At 45.2% G+C, this 23159-nt stretch overlaps 1 protein-coding gene across 1 annotated transcript in view; it reads left to right on the top strand.

The window, feature by feature from the left end:
* The window catches only part of Arhgap26 (Rho GTPase activating protein 26), a 445337-nt gene that overhangs the window by 91788 nt on the left and 330390 nt on the right, over positions 1–23159 (top strand). Inside the window, exons 2-4 of the mRNA XM_033765564.1 lie at positions 14450–14545; positions 16240–16301; positions 20084–20155. Of these exons, the coding sequence (XP_033621455.1) occupies positions 14450–14545; positions 16240–16301; positions 20084–20155 (230 nt within the window). The remainder of the gene's footprint in view (positions 1–14449; positions 14546–16239; positions 16302–20083; positions 20156–23159) is intronic.

Raw genomic sequence — 23159 nt, 5'->3', positions numbered from 1 at the left:
TTTTGTTTGTTTGTTTTGAAAAAGGGTCTCACTACAAAGTTCAGGCTGACCTTGAACTTGCTGTGTAGCCCAGGCTGGCCTTGAACTCACAGCCGTCCTCCTTCCTCAGTCTCCCAAGTGCTGGGGTTACAGGCGTGTTGCCAGCACTCCAAGGTTTTCTGACAGAACTCTTGAAATAGAGTCTCTTGTTTTTCCTGGGTTCATTTATGTATATAAAAACATTGGGGCCTTACGGCATGGTATGATTGTGACAACTATCCTTTTATGAGCAGAATAGTTTTGGCTGCTGTCTGCCTGGAGTTTATAATGTCACCAGGAATGTATACATTAAAAAGTCATCCAAATCAAAGAAAATTAGCAATCGTATAAGGGGAGGATGGGAAGGGAGTTCCTAGGGAGCTAAGAGAGACTGCCCCAGTGTGTGGGTGTGGAATGATAGAAGGCAGCTTCCCTGAAGAGGTAACTTTTCAAGCAGACTCTGATTGGCAGAGAAGGGCAGTCTTTGGAGGGATGGGAGGAGGGAGCAGACAGGACGCGCTTTGTGCCAGGAGGCTTCCTGGTACTTTTGAAGATTGGAGAGTCAGTCGGTGGGGCTGGGCCACGGGAGGAGGGGATGTTGGTGGTGGTGGTGATGGTGGGGGCGGGCGTGGACAGGACTGGTGAATGGTGCAGGTGAGACAGGTTTTATAGACTTTGGTCAGATTTCTCTTGAGGGGAATGGGAAGAGTTACAGTTGGGGAGAGTATGGAAGGGAAATGAAAAGACCAGATCTGCCCCTTGAGTAGCTGTTTCTTGGCAGCTGAGTGACGCACGGTCTGGAGGGGAGCAGGAAGCAAGCCAGGAAGCCAATGTGGAGTTCTGGCCAGCAGTGATGCTGATACAGCAAGGACGGGGATCTTCCTCAGGGTACCAGTTGGAGGAGAGTAAATGGAGGTAGAAAAGCAACCTCCCGGTGTTCCTGTGCGAAGGGCCGGCTGCTTATTGTGTGGAACTTCTTACTCAAAAGACAGATATGAATGCTGCTAAAAATACTGAAATATAAAGCTCCTTTCTTTCCTGGTCTATCCACTTATGGCAGTCTTTAAATTTGCAATTTAGTGTTATTCTAAAAAAGAACACTTAAAAATTTAAGTTATTAGTACGATTTTTTTTCTGTTCATCTTTCTGTTGTATAGTGCTAATGTTGAGTATCCGTGTAAGGTCATCTGACTTGTATGCAGAATCGCCAAATGTATGGTTATACCACATGTGCATTTATTTTGTTTTTCCAAGGACGGTGGAAGTGCCCCATGAAATGACTGAGCTGCTTTGCCTTTATTCCTCGATGCACCCCCATTCCCTTGCATTCTCTGCCTTCAGCTCACTGATAAGTAGGGACTGGAAGGAGAGGAGCTGTGGGCTGACCCACTTTTGCTGTCCTTTGTGGTTGTGGTCAGTGTCAATGCTTGGCTTATCCAGGGAAATCCTGGAGCTTGAGTAAAAAGGGACTCTGACAGGGTCCCTGGGCCACTCAGGTTTCTTAGAATGCTGGTGTCCTTTTGGGCCTGGCACATCCTGGTTGGTAGAGAAGGTGTGGTCTCTCAGGGCTGTCTTTGCCCCTCTTACGCAGCTGTAGCATAGCCCGCTTGCCTTATGCTTATTTTGACCCTTGCTGAGCACCCACGTGTCCTGAGTCCTCCGGAAATCCGTGCTCCTGCACATCAAAGCACTGGGGCCTCAAGAACTCAGCGGGCACTATGACAGCTCTGCCGTATTCATCTTTGTCTTTGTGTCTGCTCCACTGTCCCATTGGACTTCACTTATGAAACACAGGTTCAGAGTTAAATTTCTCAAAGTTTTAAGACAGCAGAAGGTTCAACCAAGCAGGTCGTCTGAGAATGGGACCCTGCATAACTGTGCAGTTGCTTGCCTGCCCATGAGGCTGCCCTGCCTCATTCTCTGGGCTCTCAGTTTTAGCTACCTGTATGAGCCATGAGCCTGTATCCAGGATTCACTGGAGTCTTGCTTGTCAGAGAAGATGAACTGGAACAGAGCCTATATTGGCAGCCTCAGCCTCAGTCTGTGGTTAGAGCAGTTAAGTCCCCAGGCTCTGAGGCAGTTGTCTGTCCTTTGGGAAGCCTGGCTTCCTGATGGCTTTCTGGACAGTCAGCATCAGGGCCATTCATCAGCTCTAGGTGCCAGGAGCTGGGTCTAACCAGAGTCGTTTTCCTGGTGAGTTGTGTTGGCTTTGGAGTGAGATATGATTGATTGAAAACATTGTTTCCCTTCTCTCACCCCTGTTGTCACTCGATTTCTTCTATCATGAGCCTGAATTACCTGCTTTGACAATGCTTGTGAACCTATTTATTATCAGGAATTAGAATTCCAGTTTACCCTGTGGGACTCCAGCTTTGTGATCTGCAGTGATTCCATTGTTAGTGCTTGGGAGCAGATGTCCTGAAGTTTTTTGGTCTTAGTTACTTTCTTATTGTTGGGGCAAAATACTTGATACTCACAAGTTAAAGGAGGAGAGGTTTGTTTGGGTTTCTAGAGGTTCACAGAGGTTTTAACTTACGGTCAGCTGGCTCTAAGGCAGGGTGGCATGGTAGAGGAGAAACAGTTCATGGCAGGGCAAGCAAGAAGCAGCTGTCACTCAAGGGAGGTGGAGGAGGGATCTCTTGCTCTCTGTCTCTGTCTGGTCTCTACCAATCCAGGCAGAACATCTGCTGTGCCCCACCTCTTCCTACTAAGCTTCCCCTCCAAGCATCATACTCAGCTATAAATCCAGCGGTGGGATTAATTCAGCATCACACACACCCATGATCCAGTCACCTTCCTAAAGCCCCACCTATGCACGCAGGAGGCTTTAGGTAGATATTTAGGTATAAGCCATAACAGTTTAGGTGATAAGAATTCTCAGCGTGCGTACAAACTGCCTTGGCCACCCAGAGTCCTGGGCTCCTGCCCCAGACATTTAGATCAAGGCCGCTGGAGGGTGCTCCCTAGCAGACTTACTACTAGCAGGTGGGGCCACGCTTTGAGAAATCAAAATTTTCAGCTGTCACATTGTCTGATGTTCTGAAGCGAGGGCTGCCCAGATGACTAGCAGAAGCATGATTTCTTACTTGGGCTCGGGAGGAGCTTGTGAGGGAGCGAGAAGGCTAGAACCTGGGGATTTCTTTGGAACTTCTGAGGAGGGTAAGTGTTTGCTCACCTGGACCTCCTGCTTGGTCCCTGGGCACCACCTCCCCTGAGGTGCAGCAGGGACATGGTTCATTAAACAGGGAGTGAAAGGAAGTGAGGCTCACTCTGAGAATGAATGTTATTAGGTGTGGTTCTCTTCAGAATTGCAAGGTGCTTTTCTCCCCCACTTCAGGAAATATTCATGTAATCCAGGGGGAGACAGATTTTCCTTTTTTAATTGAATTCTGGTGCTGGGAGCTCCTGCCTTGCTTCCTGTGGTATTAGCGTCGAGGAGTGCCTGAACCGTGCCCAGGGATTAGGCTGCTTCCGTTTAGATCCTAATAATGTTGTGTGGAGCCTCACAGGAAGGAGAACGAGAGGAGCTCATTGTGGTGGGGCATAAAGAAGGGCAGGAGGCAGCCAAGTGGCTGGATTGCCCTCTCGTCTTTACAACCATAAATCAGCCTGGTGTTTTATTTATTGCATTATTACATAAACTGCCTAAAACCAATACCTCTGGTTTATTGGGTGATGACTGCTGGCTGTGCCCTGTGCTAAGTACTTCGATACATCATCTCTTTCCTCACAGGATCCTCAGGAGGGAGTTTTCCTTGTTAGCTCTGTTTTACTCAGGTGGAAACTGAGTACAGGGACTTTTAAAAAAGTGGCTAAGATGGGAATTTGTACCCTGGTAGTGGGTTCCAAAGCCTTAGCACTTTACCACCATTATAGATATATCTTGCTTGTTGAAGGCCTCCGTTTTATTCCTTACGCTGCATTTTTTCTTGAATACCTTTCAGCTAATCCCAGCTGTTGATAAGAACTACTAGAAGTGTGTCTGATTTTGTGTGTATCTTCATATAGAATCTATGGCATGCAGTGTCTGTGACTTTGAGTCCGTCACTGCTGAGTGCCAGTTAAACCCTCATTCTTTGGGCTGTGTTATTATTGGCCATTTTTTTTTTCTTTTGACCTTAGCTAGAAAAGCCTTGAGGTGACAGAGAGTGACAGGCCTTGGTGTCTCCTCTATTCCTGCTCTTGAAGTGAAGTTCTTGCTTGCCTAGATTCGTTCGTTGCAGCTGTGATTGCAGCCCTCTTGGAGAGACGAGCCTGAGAGATGGAAAGACGGTACACTGTACCACTTACAGATGCTGAGGTGTGTATTCACAGGGTAATTCTAATGCACAGACCTTGGAACAGAAAGATCTTTGTCCTGTGATGACCTGTATAGAAGTTAGTGTGGCTGGAAGTCTGTTATCAATCCAGTGTACCGTGTTGCAGTTTCCCTTTTTGGTTTTCAAAGTTTGTAATTATTTCGGTTAATCTCTCTGAAGACTTTTCTGAGGTAGTAATGTTTGTTTCCTTGTCTACTACACATAATGGAAGGCACAGAATGAGGACTCCATGTCAGTTGCTCGATAACTTCCTAGTAGAAGAGGTAGTACATATGTAACTATTAAACAAGTTCTGGATTCCTGTGTGCGTACTTGGACCCATCTCTGTGAACCCAGGATAGGCCGAGCAGCGCTGCTCTAGTTTTCATCTCTTGAATTTTTTTGACTCTTTGTCTGTCTTCAGTTTATTGGCAAGGGCTTTCTTTTACTCATAAATGTCTTCCAAGAAAGTCTGGCTTTTGCTGTAAGCTTATGACCATAAATTTTCAGATGGTACACGTCACCCTCTTAATCAAATTGAGCCTGCACATCATTGTGAAGACATCATTTTATTTGAGGGGTATTAGTTGCTATGGTTATTTGCTGAGACTAACAAGAGTCTGTGTTTTTTCAGTCGGGTTTTGGAAACTGTTCTGAGAATGACATCGAGGTGTACCTTCCTATACAAATATCCTATAAAAAAGTGGGATAGAAAAGATTCTTTGGGTAAAATCTTAGAGCAGTAATTCAGCTTCAAATGCATGCTCTATGGTGGAGTATGTCAAGCAGCTTTCCTTGGGTTCACATGTGTGGTGACTGGAAGATGCAGCTCATTTCTTGTTCTTACTGTGGGTTCTTCTCTGTCTGTAGCAGTTTAAATTCTCTTAACAAGTACATTCGTTCGCTCCGTCCAGTATCCATTGAAGGCTGGTATATTCCAGGCTCTGTGTTGGAAGGACAAAGCAGCTGTGGCCTTTGCTGTCAGGGTCTTGTTTGGGAGTCTGGACCCTCGTAGTGTGACGCCTGGGTCAGTATTGTTGGAATCGGTTGAGGCCTAGGCTAGACAAGCAGACTCTGGGCCCCCAGGCCTGCTGGATCTGAACATGCATTCTGAGCAGCTGTTGTGGTAATTGAGATTCCTAAAGTATGAGAACCCCTGTCTAGAAGGAAAGGCATTCTAGAAGTAGAAGCCAGCCAAAGCCTCCAGCCTTCCCACTTGCTCCTTTGCTTGGTGTTGTGCCGAGGAAGGGGAACATTTTCACATTTTCACTTTTCCTAGCACCCCCAAACTGGCTCTTCATGTTCTTGCCGGTGCTACCCTGACATTTTGGTCTCTGCTTCATGCTCCTCTCTTCCTAACACGCGCTCACCTTTGGTGGGAGCACAGGTAGCACCCTCTCAGGAAGCCCACTACCTCAGGTCTCAGCCTCCCTATGCCAGTTGCCTTGGATGTTTCCTTGGCCTGCTCTGTCTTCTGTCTGTTTCCTCTGGGGCTGGCCTGCCACCCAGGCAATTGACAAGAGGAGTTTGATGGAAATGCACTTTTCCCAGTGCATATAAGGCCCTACTTGAGTTTCATTAACTTCTTGAGAAGAAACCCACATATACTGTTTTGAGTTAGTTCTGTTAAAAAATCGGTGTGTGTGGGTGCATACTCGCCTGTGTGCGTGCGTGTGCGTGTGTTTCTGAGGAGGAAACCCAGGGCTTCAGCACTGGCTAGGCACATGCTCCACCACTAAAGTACACCTTCAGCCCTCACGTAGTGTTATTTACTCCAGGGGTTTTGCTCTCTTTTTCATCTGCCTGGGAGGAAAGGAAGTTGTAAATTTGTACCTGCTCTTGGGTTTTTCTAAGCATCTGAGGAAAATATTTAAATGCTTCATTGTGTTTTTAGCAGTTCACTAGAATAAGGTTACTGCTTTTGATTAGTTTGTTGACCCAATGAGGCAAAAATCGCTCAATTCTTATGCTAATTAGACTCTCCTTTTGTTGAAATTCTTCTCAACCTGCTGAAACTCAGTCTCTCTTCTGGGAAGGAAGGCAAACCTGCATGTGAGGGCTGCCCTGGGATCTGCTCCTCCTCACTTTCCTTTTTTTTTTTACATTTTTAATTCCTGTAACAACCCTGTGAAAGTCCATATTATTTTCATAGTTACATAGATGCTCGAAAGGTTGAATAATTTGGCCAAAGTTACACAGCTAGGAAGTAAGAGATCTGGGGTTTGATTACAAGTTTGTGGAGCCCAAGCAAATCAGTGTTAAATTGCCCTGGGCCTGCTGTGTGTGTGTGTGTGTGTGTGTGTGTGTGTGTGTGTAACAGAGAGGTGGGAGAGAGGGAGAGAGGAGTATTGAGCAGACTGGAAATACCCTCTCTAGTTTGCATTCTCCTTAATTAGTCCTTCACAAAATGACTGTCTTTGTTTTAACTATGGTTTTCCCTGAGGGACTTTTCTCCTGTGCTTACCTTCTGTTGCCTTATCACTTCTTTGGGCAGCGTGTGAATGTAGCTGTGCTAAATCCAGTACCTGAACCTCTGTGTGCACAGTCTCCTTTGTTCAGGCTGAGCAATTCAGGTTTGGGTTGGGTGCTTTCATGTTCCTGCTGGCTTGAGCCACTGGTGGGATGTGCGTGACTGTCCCATTGGGCAGCATGGGACAGTCTCATCGGGTGGTACCAGCCACCCAATCAGACAGTCACACGTGTATGGCCCCAGTCATAAGCGTGTTAAGGGCTTGAGTCTTCCTCATAGATCTTGTGTTGATTAAATCATTTGATACAGTGGGTAGGAATTTGGCAAATGTTATTAAGCACCTTCCATGTGACCTACACTGTCCATAAACGTGTTCTGGAGGAGGATGTAGCTCAGCCATAGGGTGCTTGCTTAGCACTCATGTGGCCCAGGGATCAGTTCTCAGTACTAAAAAAAAAATGCCGTTCTTAACCTCTATGTCTATAAAGATCCAGTGCTGTCACTAAAGCTCTGAACTGAAACTCACAACATTCTTTGAGGATGTTAATATAATACATAAAATGTATGTAAGGTATATGATTATATGTATATATTTGTACCTATATAAATATAAGACATATAAATATAAAAGGAATAATGATACTTTGGAAATCCTTGTTTATTTGTCTGATGCTGATCACTCATAACAGTACTTGCAGGGCTCTTTGAATACTGGGTGTCTTTCCTGAGTTCCGAGCTGACTGGTGGTCGGTGTGCACATGTCCAGGTTAAGAGGTGTCCTCTGTCTTCTAGTTTCCCTGCAGCGAGGAAGCTTCTGGGATGACGTTGCATGATCTGGCAGTGGTACGTGATGAGTGACCTAACGTAGGCATCTTAAAAGGAAGTTCCAGGCCTCCTCCTCAGTAAAAGGCTTAATCAGAGTTAAAATTGATCTCCTCACCCTCTGCTTAAAAATCTCCTCTCAGTTTCCTTTAGGGATGAAGTCTGGGTACCTTAGCTTGGCATTCAGGCCCATCCGTGGTTTAGTTTTAACTTCCCAGTCTCATCTCCTGTCCTTTAGCTGAGCTTCCTGCTGTTTCTGGGTGGTCCTGCACTTCTGTGCATCTTAGCTCCCTACGCCACTCCCTCCTTTTCCCCTCTGAAGTCTCCAGTGGCCCCAGCTGGAATAATATCCCACTTACACTTCTATAACTGCTTTTTCTATTTGCTGATTCCATTAGCACATTCTACCTTATAGTATTGTATATGTACAGATTAGACCCTTCTAAAATTGAATTCCCCTCAAGAATATGGGATATATATATACATATATATGTGTGTGTGTGTATATGTATGTGTGTGTGTGTGTGTATGTATGTGTGTGTGTGTATGTATATAATCTTTCAAGTTCTCTGCGTGTATATTCTTTCAGTTTTTTTAAGTCCACCAATATCAGATTCTCGAACTGAAATAATTAGGCAATATAGTGTAGTGAAGAATTGTGAAGGCAGAGGGACCCAATTCCTTATGCTTTTATTCATTAGCTGTGTGACTTTGGAGAGGCCATTTAACCATTCTGAGCTGCGGTTTCCCCATCTGCAAAATGGAAGTAATGCTTACTCTACAGGGTAGCTGGGAGGATGGAATGATTTAACAGACTTAGTAGGCATGTGTTACATAGAAAAGTAATAAATTAATGCACAATCGTAGTTATCTTGGTGGATATTAGGGTAGTTTGAGACTCCCATATTTTTCTTGAAGGTATCTCCATGTAATAGAATTAAAAAAACCTCATTTGAAAAGGGTGACACCCTCCTTTATTCTACTTGGTTTCATTTTAAAAATCAACTGGGGAAAATTTCATTAGCTTTAGGGCTCTGGTTGGAAAAGCAAAAATTCTGCAGAGTCAGTGCTGGCTATGGCCTTATTTAGAAAGTATAGTTTTAGGGAAATAGCTCTAGGAAAAGCACACAGATGTATAATCAGAATAAGGGCTACAAAACATGGTTGATTGGTGGGCATATCTGCCTTGGTGAGCTGAGAGGTTTTCCAAGTCTGTCCTCAGCTAGATTTGAAAGGATCAACCCGCACTGGTGCTGACTTCATCCCTGGATCCCTTCCCCTACATGTCTCGTGCTTGAATATTTTAGGTTTTGCTTTTTGAGCACCCCTGGGGACATTTTCTTTTTCAGGAGGGCGGCTTGGGGCAGGATCTTTCTCCAGCCCTGAGTGCCTTTAAGGCTGGCCTATAGTTTCTCCTTGAGAAACACACCTTCCCTGTATAGTTGATTGCCACCTAGTGGTCACAGGTAGGACCATGTGTCACAGCAGCTAGGCAAATATGGGACTTCGGTTTTAAGATTTTAACAGGTTATTCCTATTTGCTAGTGTAATGTATGGGTTCAAGCTGTAGAATTGCATCTGAAAAGAGATCATTGCATGCTTTTCCTAGCACTAAACCCATTAAACTAAGTTTAAAATGCTACATGCCTAGTTGGAGATACGGTGAATAGGGAGACGTGCCTCTCTCAAGCACAGTTGTGTTCTGTCCCCCCAGGTAGGGAGAAAGATTGAGCTTTCTCACTGTTTTAACTCCCAAGATGAAAGCCACATGATTGTGCTGGCCCTTGGCTCGTTTGTAGTTCCTTTCTCTGGGTCCTTGGTGTAGGGAAGGTTTTGGAGGCGGCCTCCCCTCCAGCTCTGTGGGAATTGTCCCCCACAGGCAGCATTAGGGGAGGCGGGTCCGTTATCTGTAGGCACATGAGGAGGAGTGGGTAGCATTGAGAGATGCTTAGGAAGCAGAAAGGACAGTCCTGGGCACGAGCATTGTGTGCGGAGCAGACTGACCTGTCAAGAATGATGCACTGGTGTCCAGTTGTGTGGCCAAACAGATGGTGGTGCCCTTCATCACCCACGGAGGCTCTTTGGAGAAGAGGGTTGCTGGGGTGAGGGTTTGGCTTTGAGTATATACGGCTTTACCAGGGATTGGGGATGCAGAGTAAACTGTAGTCTTTCCAGGATTGTGTTTATTTCTCAGTTCTCAGTCCTGGATCCTCTCTGGTGACTCACACACAGCATCTTATAAGACAGCTGGTGTTGCTTTGCCCAGTCAGGTCAGTGCAGCATGTTTTGAGGGTCACTGGCCAGCCCTGTCCTAGACGCTCTCTGGGTGTTACGATACAAAGCTGCTCATGGGTGGTTCTAGAACCATTCCAAATCCGAGGGGACAAGGCACAGAGAGTAAGTGTAATTGTTGCTCAGAGAAGAGCTAGATTGGTCTGGCTGGGGACTTTGGTTTTCTTATGCTTTGTACATAGCTGGGAGCCAGTCCTATTGCAAGCTTTACCATAGCAGTTGGTTTTTATTAGCTATAATCACTAAGTCCAGATAGAAAGATGTGACTGAGTAGCAAAAATTTTAAAGGGTAGGTATATGCAGTTTGAGTACTTTTGAAGGTCACAGACAGGGAATAGATCCACTGAAAAGGTAATTCTAAGGTTATCTTGAATCCTTTATTGTGTGGATGTATATGTGTGCACAAATGTGCTAGGTTTTACCCAAGGAGAAAAAGGAAATGGCTTGGCTTTTTATGTTATGGGTAAAACTTGTATAAAATTAAGGTCGATTCTGTGGATTAGTGTTTGCTGAGGAAGAGCATGATATCTCCAGGATGGGAAGGCAGTTTCCTCTGGCCCCTGAGTGAGTAGATGATTCTTTTTTCATTAAGTTTATTGGTACATTTTAGGTACACAGTACAGTTACATTCATCATTAGGATCTTGTACCTTTACAGGATGTATCTTGGTTATTTTTTCCCCATTCCTCTGCCTTCCCTTCACCCCCTCCACCCTTCCCTCTTTACAAAGACTTTGTTTCCATGGTTTTCCTTTTCTCATATTTTTTCTTTTCCCTTCTTTCCTTTCCCCTACCCCTCCCACTTCCCTTACTCTTTTAGGCATATTTTCTTCCTATTTCCTGTTATCATCTATACATTTTGATCCTTAGTTACACTCTTAGTTTTTCACACCAGAGAAACGATTCAGTATTTACACATGTGTGTCCTATTTATTAGATGGTTTTAGTAGGTGGTTTTGGGGTAGTCTCTCTACTTCCACACTCCTCTCTGCTTCCATATTCTTGCCCTGCTGGTCACCTCATTCAGAGGCAGATTCTTTTCTACCCTGGATGTGGGCAGTGGCCACTTTGCTTGGCTCTGGCCAGCATTTAGCTTTTCTAGCAACAGATGTTCTGCAAAGTAAACGTTATTGATAGAGCCTTGGCTCCTTGCGTGTCTTGCGCTGTCTGAACATGAAAACGGTGAGGTTGTATGAGCAGGGGCTGTGATACCTGGCATGCACCCAGCCCTAGTACCAGTCCCCCACTTACTGGAATCTGCATGCTAGAGTCTTATGTGCCTTGGTGTAAAAGCTCCAGAAATAAATTTTTGGGGAACTGCATATCTGGGGTGATATTTTGCACGAGATACCCTCAAACCTTTTGGGTAAACACAAGCAAAAAATCAACGATTTGTTTAGTTTTCTAATTTTGATGGCTCTCCCATTGTCCTGAGCAACGCAGGGGTTGTCTTAATGGGGTGAAGCAGCCTGTGTCCCACAGGCCACACAGATCTGAGTTCAGACAGCTCTGATGGAGCCCCAGGTGACTTGTTAGTGGCTTTGTGTTCTTCTTTCTGTCTTCAACTCCTCTGAGCTCCACATAGGGGTAGCTGTCCTTATCTTCCCTGGGTGATGTTTCTTGGAATGATGCATATGTTAGGAAAGAGCTGGGGATTTAACTCAGTGGTTCCACTCCCTGCCTAGCAAGTGCAAGGACCTGAGTTCTATCTCCAGTACCCAAAAGGGGGGCATATGTTAGGAAAGAAGAGCATGGCCTTGCTTAGTTAGACCCGAACCTTGTGGTGTGCAGCGTGCTTGTACAGTGGGTCTCTCCTCTGACCCTGCAGGTATACAGCATCCATCAGACGCCATCGCCAAGACTTTGGGACTAACCCGGGGTTACTTACATAGCTGAGAAATGCTGGAGCTGGAACTTGAACCCAGGAATGAGGGAGGCTTGAGATTGATCGGCCTATACCTAGCACCTCATTGATAGCAATTTTCTCATTGGAGAAAGGAAGTTCTCAAAAGAAGCTTGAGATGCCATTCTTCAGTCTGGGGCATGGATTCTGAACAGGCAAAACAAGAGGTGTCTAGTATAACTTCCCTGAAAATTTTCTCTGCTAGGTGCAAGCTAAGTTCTTACGTTCCAATAATAGGGATTCTCATTGTCCCCAGCTCTTTTCACTGGCCCAGCACCCGTGTTGACTCTGTACGGGTATGCCTTACCTAATTTCCTATTAAGGGATACGCCTCCTTTTCATCTTCAAGTGACCTGCCTTGCTTCTCAGGTTTGTGCTGTGGCAGGGTGTGCTCTGTGTTGCCGAACAGTGAAATCAGATTTCCTTCTGGTCATAAGCTACCAGGCCTGTGCTAGTTAACTGGGTCCTCGTGTGAAAGGTCCCACAAAGGCCCTGTTGTCATTATTAGCCACTCCTTGGTTCTCCCTGGAAGCTACCCCAGCAGCATAGCTTTTCAGGTGCCTGCTGGGAGTTTTCCCAAGCCTGGTTTACATTTCATGCCCCTCTCCCAGCTGCCTCTTACTTTGTTGAGATGATTGTCCAGTCCAAATCTTTCTTGCTGTATTGGGGAGGCACAGGAGGATTGTCAGTTGTGTAGAGAAACAAACCTGTTCTTACTCTGTGCTCAGGTCTTTTTCAAGTTCTGACTGAGGGAGTGTCTGGATTAAAATAAAAATGTTTACAACCGCACCCCTGTCGAATGCTTGTGCATTTGGGGGCTCTTCGAGGGTTTTCTCTTCTGCTCTGAAATACCACTCTCCTTTTTCGTTGTCTCTTGCTTACCAGCGGCCTCCGTCCCATAGTCTTCTCGCTGTCAGATACATCTGCTTCATTCTTGACTTGCCAGGGAGTGATTAGTGGTTTGAGGGATATTCTTAGCCTGGGCTAGTTTTTACAGAAGCCTGATTTTCCTCCCAGCATCTTTGAACTTTTTGTCAAGGACCATTTCACGGAAGTGACTGAACCAGGAGGGACGGGAGGCTGGCTCGTATGTTCTCCTTTTCCACACTGCGTGTCATCTCCTTGCAGTGTGGGGCTAAGTGCGTTGCATGAGCCGTAGCTGCCTCAGGTCTTACGTCATGAGAATCACTGGGATGGTGGTCCAGGATCCATGCAGTAACCTAAGCCTGGCTTTTCCACTGGCAGCCATTGCTTGGAATGAGCATGGGGCATTAGATTCATATATGGTGCCCTCAACCTTCATTCAGCACAAGCTGAGCAGGATGCACCACCAAACAGAGAGAGACAACAAACCAAACAGAATAAAAAATGAAAAACATTGGTCTGGGGATTTAGCTCAGTGGTTCTGCTGCCTGCCTCACAAGCTCAAGGACCCGAGTTCAATCCCCCTCCCCCTGTACCAAAAAAAAAAAAAAAAAAGTTTGAAAAACATGGCCCCGCCCCCAACTGTACCAAAAAAAAAAAAAAAAAGTTTGAAAAACATGGCCCCGACCTCAAGGGACAAAATGGGAGCTAAGAAAGTGCTGAGGATCACGGATGCTTTTATTTAGAAGGTTATGTTGATCTGTGAAGCCAGGACACGCATCACCCCCCTGCCCATATCTTATTATAGCCAGGCCTCGTTCCTAGTTCTGCCTTCTACTTCCCTCTGGGAATTTGAACATAATGCCATTTCCCCTGCAATGAGGGAAGCACGTATAAGGGTAATTTGAATTATTAGCCTAATCTGCAGGAAGGCTGCACACAGAATTAAGTTAAGCACATTTGTACTGAGCAACCTTGTCTGTCAGGTCACTTAAAGGTACCTTGGTGGTTTTGTACCCTTCACAGAAGCTGAGGGCTCTGGAAGGATCATTGGCTTTTATTACTGTCTTAAGTGCAAGCTTATTTTAAAAATTTGACAAAGGCCCCTGAGAGTTTTTGTTATAGATACCACGTGTGGGGTGTGTTTTTACCTCAGTACAAAACATTTCCTGGCGGGGATAGAGGTGGTCACCCAGGGAAATGGCTCAGGTGGAAGGAAGAGAGGGTGTCTGCGTTGGAAGAGGAAGTCTGGGTGCTCCTGCGTTGCAGGGGCCAGGCAGCTCTAAGCCCTTCCTTTCAGCTTTCCCCGGCTCCCTCCCTAAAGTCACTCTGTGTTGGGAGTTTGACTGAGGGAAAGTTACTGTTGAGATGAGTGTGGGGGCACTGCACCGACCACATAGAAAGTCTGGAAGGTGGACATGCAGGCTGTGGAGACGGTTCTTGGCTTTGGTCCAGCTTCCTCCTCCCTGACCTCCTGAGGCGAGTGGATTCCCATGTGTCAGAACTCACTGTAGGGCTTGAGGAAGTAGACATAGGATTAGAATTGTTCAAGGAAATAAAAAATATTAACTGCTAGAGCAAATCAATGTTTCAGGTTATAAATGAACATTTACTATTTTGAGTTTACCTTCATTTGTGTTTTTGAAATGATCTCAGGAATGAATCTGTTTATAATGGTCTCTAGAACAAATCTCACTGCTGTATTCATAGAAGCACTAAAAAAAGGGCAGCAACTAGGAAAGCCAGTTGAATCTCAGTAACTCCTTTTCTTTTTTCTTGCTAGATTTGTCTTCAGCAAAGCGCAAGTTTGCAGATTCCTTAAACGAATTTAAATTTCAGTGCATTGGAGATGCGGAGACGGATGACGAGATGTGTATAGGTAAGTCGTAACCATGGAGATGGTAAAAACATGCACAGTTTGCTGCAGCTTTCACTGTCCTAGCAAGGCCTTTTTCTTGGGATAGAAGGCCTGTAAGGTTGGTGAAGATGGAAGCCTACAGTGGTTGAGGAGGGCCAGAGATATAAGCATTGGGCCTGGGCTATTCTGAACTACCCTACTCCTCTAGTTCTGGGATTGCCTCACTCACCTTCCAACATGCAGGGTAGAACTGGAGGTTCTACGGTGGAGTCTCCTATCTAACTTCCTTTAGGGTTTTCCTTCTGGCTGATTTGTGACATTTTTCTTCCCAAGCATAGATCTAAGTACTTGGGGCAAAAGTAAATGCATGTAGAGGAATAGTTCAGAGGAGGTTGCAAAGTGATATAGCTCATGGACTGAGGTCAGAATGCTTTGCTTGACTTTAATTATTTAAATTGAATTACTATTTAAGTAGAATTTATGTATATTTCCAGTTTTCCAGCTTCTTTGAGAAGTTGGAGAATGCAATCTATTGGCCCTGTGTTCTGGTGTGGGGACAGTTGGCTGGAGCTTTGTAGCTCTGCCAGTGGCTCTAGATGGGGAGAGGAGCTCAGTGTCTTGTCCCTGCAGTCCCCACCTCTCTGTCTCCTTACCGAGAAGCTGAGCTGGGCTCCTGCTTATCATCCAACTGTGCTGCTTCATTCTTTCCCGTCACCTGCCTTCTTCTGAAGGGAGCCCTGAGTGCAGAGGGTTGGCAAGGTCAGTAACCATTCTTGGCCAGAGTCTTGTTATTGTGCTTCGTTCTTACATTGGACATTTGCGTTGAGTCTGTGAAGGGAGGAAGAATTGAGAAGTTAGGGCTGAGCTTTGTAGTAGAGCACATACTTATTAGCCTGTGTGAGGCTCTGGATTCATTTTCTCCACACCCACCCCCAAGAATTGAGAAAGTTTTAGTGAATTGAGTAATTCATTAAGTACTTGTGGAATCCTTCGTGCCATGGAGGGTGTCAAGAGCTGGGGATGAGTAAAGACATCTGGGAGGCAGCTGAGAACAGTGAAGACACATACTTGATGTAACTTGTGACTAGATGGGTGCTTCTCTCAGTATTACACAAGTGTCCTGAGTATTCTTAGGGCCAGCACTCAATGCTTGCTGCCTTTGTGAGTAATTCTGGCAAAGGTGACCGTCCACATTTGACTATGAGGCTGTGTTCTGTTACTGAGGGGCTTCGGGACTCAGGGAGGAGGAACCCAAGAAGACGCCAGAGATGTGCCTTCTGATGCCAGCAGCGCTATTTGTTTAGTTCTGATGCCAAAGAAAAGGTTGAATTCTGACGCAGCCTCATGACAAAAGGTTGAGGAGGTTGAATTCTGGGCAGGAAATCCTTTAACTCCTAAGCCGAACTCTGCCCCTTCTAGTCTGGAGACTGGGAGTCTGCCAGGATCTCACCAGTCCTGATGCTCTCAGGGACAGTCAGGACTTTTCCGTGAAGAAATCCTTCCCTAGCTAGAGTCTCACATGCAATTAACCTGTATTTCTGGGTCATCTCTCCTTAATGGTTAGTGATTAAAAGGTAAGGGTAACTTGAGGAAGTAATTGACTGTGGGCATCTGCATGGAAAGGAATTTAAATCCATAGCTTTAGTAGTGACACTGGGAAGGTTCTTAAATACCTGTTATTCTCCTTTAGCCTCATGGCCCTTTCTCTCTTCCAGCAAGGTCTTTACAGGAGTTTGCCACTGTCCTCAGGAATCTTGAAGATGAACGGATACGGATGGTGAGTATGTCTTGGTCCAGACCGTGGTAGGTGCACATGGAGGGAGGACAGATTTATTTTCAGGAGACCGAGTTTGAGTTCTGCCACTGGAGTGCTTTGAGCTTAGAGCAAGCCATGTCTTTGCAGTTTAAAGCCTTTTGTAAGTGTTACTAGATAACTGATGTATAACTTCAGAACAGTATCTCTGTTCTCCCAGAGATTTCTTGGAAGGCCTATGCTTATGCCTATGCCTATACCTATACCTATACCTATACCTATACCTATACCTATACTTATATAAGGTATAGGACTTAAGGGTGGATCTCTTGAATGATTAACTTTTGTGAGCCTGCTATTCTTTAGCAGCAGAATGGAAAAGAAGGTATCCTACTGTGAACCCTCTTCCTCATGCCTTATTAAACCTGTCCAAGAGCCTCACAGTGCTGGGCGCAGCCCTTCACTTATTTATTTATTTATTTTGTTTTTTTGAGACAGGGTCTCCCTATGTAGTTGAGACTGACCTGGAACTCACCATGTAGCACAGGCTGGTCTCGAACTCACAGTGATCCTCCTGCCTCAGCCTCTCAAGTGCTGGGATTACAGGAATGTGCCACCACACCTGGCTTAGCCCTTCACTTTTAACTCCGAAGCACCTGACAGAACCTGCCATGCAGCCAGCACCTGGTAAATCATACTTAGTAAGTGAAGGTAACTCAAAGACCTTCAAGAAGAGATGCTGTACAAATTCAAGAATCAGATGTTGATCTCCAATTTTGTAAGAGATCCTTGTGAAGTAGCATTTATTCTGACGGAGTTCAGTGTTAATGGGTACAGGGTCTCACACTCACAGAAGATTCCTTGGCATCTTCCCCAACAACCTCTAGATAGCAGGAATTGTCTGTATGAGAGCTTGTCTCCAGGCATTGGAGCTCCAGAGACTTAGGGAAGAGGCCAAAATTCGAGCATTTTTCTTCTTTTCCCGTAGCTATAGCTGAGAGTGTGAGTCCTGTTTACCAAGACATTATGTAGTCAGGTACTTTACATGAATATTCCGTTTAACTCTCATGATGCCTCTGTTGAATAGTATTTATATTATCCCAGTTTTATTCAGAGAAAGAGATTGAGGCTTACCAGGGTTAAGTAACTTGTCCAGGATCGTACCGCTAATAAGTAGTATGGTCTGGATTCAAGCCTAAGTCAGCATTATACCAAAAACTATGGGCATTTCTTTAAAGCTCCAAACAGAGCAGAAGCCGCCTACGCCTTTCCTCAAGTATGCTGCAGAGAGATACCTGTTTTTCCTGATAGCTCACTGCTGGTGCTTGAAGGGGAATCAGTCAGAAGTGTAGTGGTGGTGGGTGGAGGGAGAGGAAAACGTGTGTGTGTGTGTGTGTGTGTGTGTGTGTGTGTGTGTATGTGCTAGTGCCTGAGAAAGGGCAGTGATTCTTTTGAGTCTGATTTCTTGGCTGAGTCAGTATTTGGGGGTGGGGGATGCGTGGTGAGCAAATCACCATGAATCCCCTGCAGACTGCTGTGGCTTGTGGTAAGGGAACAATGGCTGGATTATGCTTTTCAGCTCGCCTCTGCAATTTTATTATTAATGTCAGTGAGTTGAGTTTCTGCTGTCTGCATCTAAGTATGTGGCCATCACAAGCCCCTTCTCACCCCTTGTCCTGTGATAGCTTTATCATCAGTTCAGCTCAGCTCATCAAAGCCGGAGCACCTTTTTTGGAGAGTCTTCCCTGACTTCCTGGGACACTCAGCCATCCTTGTGCTTCGTGAACATCTAGTCTGTGCCTCTGATTCTGCATTTTTCACATTGTCCCGATAGGCACTGTACATGTCTGGGCCCGTAGGAAATATAAGTTCCTCAAGGGCCGAGGGGCTGAGGGCGTGTGGGCTTCTGAGCCCCCATTTTCAAGCACAGTTCTCGAAACTGAATGGAACTTAAAGACTCAGAATTTTCAACCCAGAGGGTCCTTGTTCCTCAGTGTCTGTAGCCACTCATTTGACAGATGTAAAAGCAGGTTGTAGTAGGATTGTGGTAAAGACTTGGGTATTTTGCTTCCCATGTGAAATGTTTCACATACTGAGCTCCTAGTTAGGGTTGGATTCTCAGTTCCAGATGACCAATGGAATGTCTTGAGGGACTTTTAAAATGCCGATATATGGTACTAATGCTAATGATTGTCATTTGGTATGAGGTGTTGGTGTGTGCTCTCAGCGTTGGGGTTTGTGAAAGCTCCCCAGTGATTCTACTGTACAGCGAAGGTTGAGAATCACTGACCTAACTGCTTAGCACAGCTTTGTGAGCTTCAGAGAATTTCAGTGGATTTGTGGAAAAGCCTTTAATGAGCCAATTAAGCAGCACCAAATCATAAAAAAATTAGAACAAATTAATATTACAACACTTCAGTGTCAAAATGCACTTTTCAGGAAAAGGTGCATTCAAAATTGAGAGAAAGGCAAATAGGAATCAGTTTAGAGGCCTGTCTTTTTCTATCCCTTGCATTGTCCAGTCCTTCTTTACTGTGTCCATCTCAGGCTTCTGGCATTGACTCTGTTGGTTTCATTGTGAAGGATATGCATATGATTTAGAAAAATAATACCTTGTTGCATTGAGATTCCTGAAATAATTAGTTGGTCAAAGAGTGAGCATTGAGTGACTTAAAAGGAAAGATTGTAAAATATCCTGCCTTGGAAGAGACCATAGAATCTTAGAGCTGGGAACAGTTTCGCCCACTCATTTTGCAGATGAGGAAATTAGAGCCCAGAGAGGTTAAATGTTTTGTAGTCAGTCCAGAAATCATGATTATTCATTCATTCAAAAGCGTTTGAGCGGTCCTTTGTTTCACTGCTTTTCTATGCATTGTGGATAGTTGTGGACAAATCTTTACAAGATTGTATGTATGTATGTGTCTGTGTGTATGCTTAGGGCATGTGTATGTATATATATGTATATATATATATGGGTAGTGTGTATATATGTGTGTGTGTAAGTGAGGTGAACCAGAAAACTTCATCTGGCGTATGTGTTCTGCAGAAGACACTTCGTGGGATGGTCGGCAGCCTCTTGGGATTATATTGGTGGTCAGGGCAGGCCTCCCTAGAGTGGTGACCTGTGAGCTAAATCCTTAATTATGATAAGGAGTCATTCGTGCACAGGTTTGTGAGCAGAGCCTCTGAGGGAATGGCAGAGGCAAGGGCCTTAGGAGGGACAAGTTTGAGATTCATTGAAGTGACAGTAGATAGAAGTGCAGGACCTGGTGTGATGAACCCAGTGAGATGGCATTAAGAAGTAAGCAGTGGTCAGGAGAAACAGATGTTCTGGCCCCCGTCCTGTACTGTGGGAACAGCCAAACATCAGGCTTGAGGGACTTTTGTGTCAGCGGATTTCGAAGATGTTGTGTTTTCATTTTCAGTCTAGACTCCCTGTTGGTTGATTTCACCTATATCTTCAAAGAATGATTCTTTATACGATGTAGCTGGAATCTTGAAATTTAGATCCTACTCTGAAACCTCTGCCTTCATATGGTTGCTAACACTTTCAGATGTCCACATTTTTCCTCTTAAAGAATTGATACTAATCACACACAGGAGGGATATCATGTTTTGAATCAGCGGCTAGAGAGATGGCTTGTTTTGATGTACTGATTGGTATTGCAAATAACGACACATGAACATTATTGCTTACTCAAATTTTATTTCAGGACTTGGTGGCGGCTGGTTGTGTGTGATGGAGCTGCTGTACTCACCCTGCTCTTGTTTACTATCTTGGATTCTTTTCTGATTTTCTTCACCAGATTGAGAATGCCAGCGAGGTACTCATCACTCCTTTGGAGAAGTTTCGAAAGGAGCAGATTGGGGCTGCCAAGGTGAGAATTTTGTGCACCCTGTCAGATTTTTGGGTGGTGGTCTGGAAATTGCAGCACTTCTTTTAACATTTGAGAACGCCAGAAGAAAACATAAGCCCTCTTTCTTTAGAAGAAAATCTTTACCCGATAAGCGGGATCCCAGCTCCTCTTCACTTTGCAGGATGCTGAAGTACGCTGTAGCGGTCAGCCCCCATCAGCCAGTCCACTGTGTTGTTTTGTGCTAGTTCATAAACCATCCAAAGGCAGAAACTATGGCTCCTTTCTGTCATTAGATAGAAGGCTGTATGTGTGGACAATATGTTTTGTTTTGTTTCTTGGGAGGTCTCATGACGTTGCCCAACAGTCCCCTCCTGACAGATCCTTAAATGTTTTAAGAGAAATTGAAAAATCAGATATTTGTGAGAAATGTCCTCTGGTCAAGTAATGTAAGAAAATATGTTTTACTCATTGTATAGGTCCAAAAACCATGTCTGCAGGCCAGTTCCAATCTAGAGGTTACCGTGTGTTACCACCAACCTAGAGGGACTAGAACACAAACTTGGCTAATTCTAATGTGTTATTAAAGACTGTAAAGAGAATCTAGTTTATAGAAGTGGTTCTGCAAGGGTTCTCTCCCCTGTGATGAGACAGAGGCAGCCTTACCGGGTTTGACCTTCAGTAGAGTGTTAGAGGCCACCTGCAGGGAAGGTATTTTCCCTGGAATCCAGGAGCACAAAAGGCTTTCCATATTTTTCTGTTTTTCTGGAATTGTCAGTTCATGCTCAGTCCCTTACGCCACCTATAGGGAGTTTGGGGCACCGCCACCCTCTTATTTGGGGATTTTACTCAGTTGTGAAGAAATGTCCTTGGGAAGTGATTTTACGTGGGAAGACAGTAGAGGAAATGTCACATGAGTGCATGCTAGTTCTCAAGCCCCCTCACTCATCTTTAAAAAAAAAAGATTTATTTATTTATTCATTTATTTCAGTACTAGAGATTAAACCCATGACCTTCACACTGAGCCACGCCCCACCTTTTGGTTCTGGGGATTGAATTTAAGTCTTTGCACTTGTGAGGCTAGTGGTGAGGCCGGTGGCAGCACCTCACTCATTGTTGCTCTCTCCTCTTCCTCTCCCCGCCACGTGCCTTCCAGAAATAGATAGGTTACTGAAAAAAGAGATGTGTAGTCAGGGTCTTTCAGAGGGGTGGGTGGCTAAAGTTTGAAGGAGAGACTATGCAAAGATTTTTCTTCCAGTTTCACAGCATGTTTACACCAATTTCAGTTTATAGTTATAATGAAATTGACGTTCATTGATTCTGTATCAGAGATTAAGGAGCGTATAATTTCAAGAATTGTTCTACTCACATTTCGTCCAGGTCTTCACATTGGCCTACTGAGGGCTAAGGCCGTGGGACGGCCCTGGGAGAGGCTTCTCTGGAGCAGCCTCAGGCCTCTGCACCCCTCTTCCCAGCACATCCTGCCCCCCACGCTTTGGGATGCTGGGGCGGCGGGGCGGGGATGGAGTGCTCTGAGGCAGAGGCGGAACAGACTTGCTTATTGAGTTGCCCCTCCAGTAGTTTCTTCTCCTTCCAGGCGCAGGCCTCTCACTCTGACCTCTTCCTTGGTGTTGTTTTGGGAGTTATCACAGTCACCACCGAGAAGCAGAAGTCTGAGTGGGCTCCTTTGGGTTTAATACAGTAGCAGTAGGGGTTTGAGTGGTGGGATGTGTAAAAATATGATAATTTATGTGAAATAGTCACCTAGTGAAACATGTTTTCTGTCATGCATACGTTACTCTCTCATTCATTCAATTAGTAATAATCATCAGTCGTTACGTGTTTTGATTAGTCATCAGTCATCACAGTGATTTTGATGACGTTTGGGATCATTTCTCATTCCTCCTCCTTTGTCATATCTTTTCTCTCCCCCACCACAATCCTCTCTACCAATCACACCACGTATATGCTTATATCATAATACTATGTAAATTAAGAGACAGCAAACCAAAAATCCTCCTTCCTAGAAGGCTCTCAGGCGTGCAGAGTCAAGAATATCTAAGAGCCAGAAAGTCCTGCATAGCTGTTTTTTGCTGGTGGCCTGATGGAGGTTCCTGAACTCTGCCTGTGTGATGCTAAAATTACTTTTCCTTCCTCCTCTCCTCCCTGGTGCTGCTCTGGTTGCTATAACAACCTGTTGCAGAGCAGCACACAGAGTGAAGGCTGGCAGGGAGGGGCTCCTGGGCATTCTCGTGTGGAGTGGGTCAGGACCCTGCAGCTTCTAGAATCATTGCCTGGGGTTTTTATTTCTGAGTGTGGGGAAGTAGATTGTGTTAAGTGCTGGGCTGCATAGTGACAGTAGAGAAGACATCAGAGAGGGTTGGTTCAGCATGGCCTAGAGCAAGGCTGCTTGAGGCTAGAGTCACTTCTCCCACTGCCATATAAACTTGGGGAGGTTCCTGAACCTTCCCGTGCCTGCTTCCTGATCTGGAACACGTGGATGACAGTAGATCTTACCTCACAAAATTACTAGGAGGAAGAAATGAGTGAACTCGTACAAAGTGCTTAAAACGAGTATCTGTCATATAGCTGTTTGGACCTGAGGATGGCGGCTGGCATTTTGTCATTTGATACTAGTTATTAAATTGGATAAACCTTGTTCATTTCTTAAGAAAATGTGTGAGAGTCTGCTGTATGTCCAGCACTGGCTTCGCACTGAGGTTTGGTGGCAAACAAAGCAGCGTGTTGCTGTACTTGTGGTGTGGCTGGAGAGAAAGGAGTTAGAGAGATACAAACACATGTGTGGAGTCAAGTCACGGAAGGTGCTTGGAAAGTCTGCCTTCATGGAACGTGGTGCCTGCAAGGCAAGTGGTGTTCCTGATGGGAAGGGGCCAGGTGTAGGGGGCGAGCTTGCCCTCACCATCCTCTTCACTGCCACTGAAAGCTGTTGGGTGCTTTGCATGTGTCAGGTGTGAGCACGATATGTGGTTTATCTCATGTCATCTGAACTGTCCCATGACGAAGGGGT

This window comes from Fukomys damarensis, unplaced genomic scaffold, assembly GCF_012274545.1.
Source record: "Fukomys damarensis isolate Sample0158 unplaced genomic scaffold, DMR_v1.0_HiC HiC_scaffold_3, whole genome shotgun sequence".
In the NCBI taxonomy this organism is placed as follows: Eukaryota; Metazoa; Chordata; class Mammalia; order Rodentia; family Bathyergidae; genus Fukomys; species Fukomys damarensis.
This window is presented reverse-complemented; position numbering and strand designations above follow the sequence as displayed.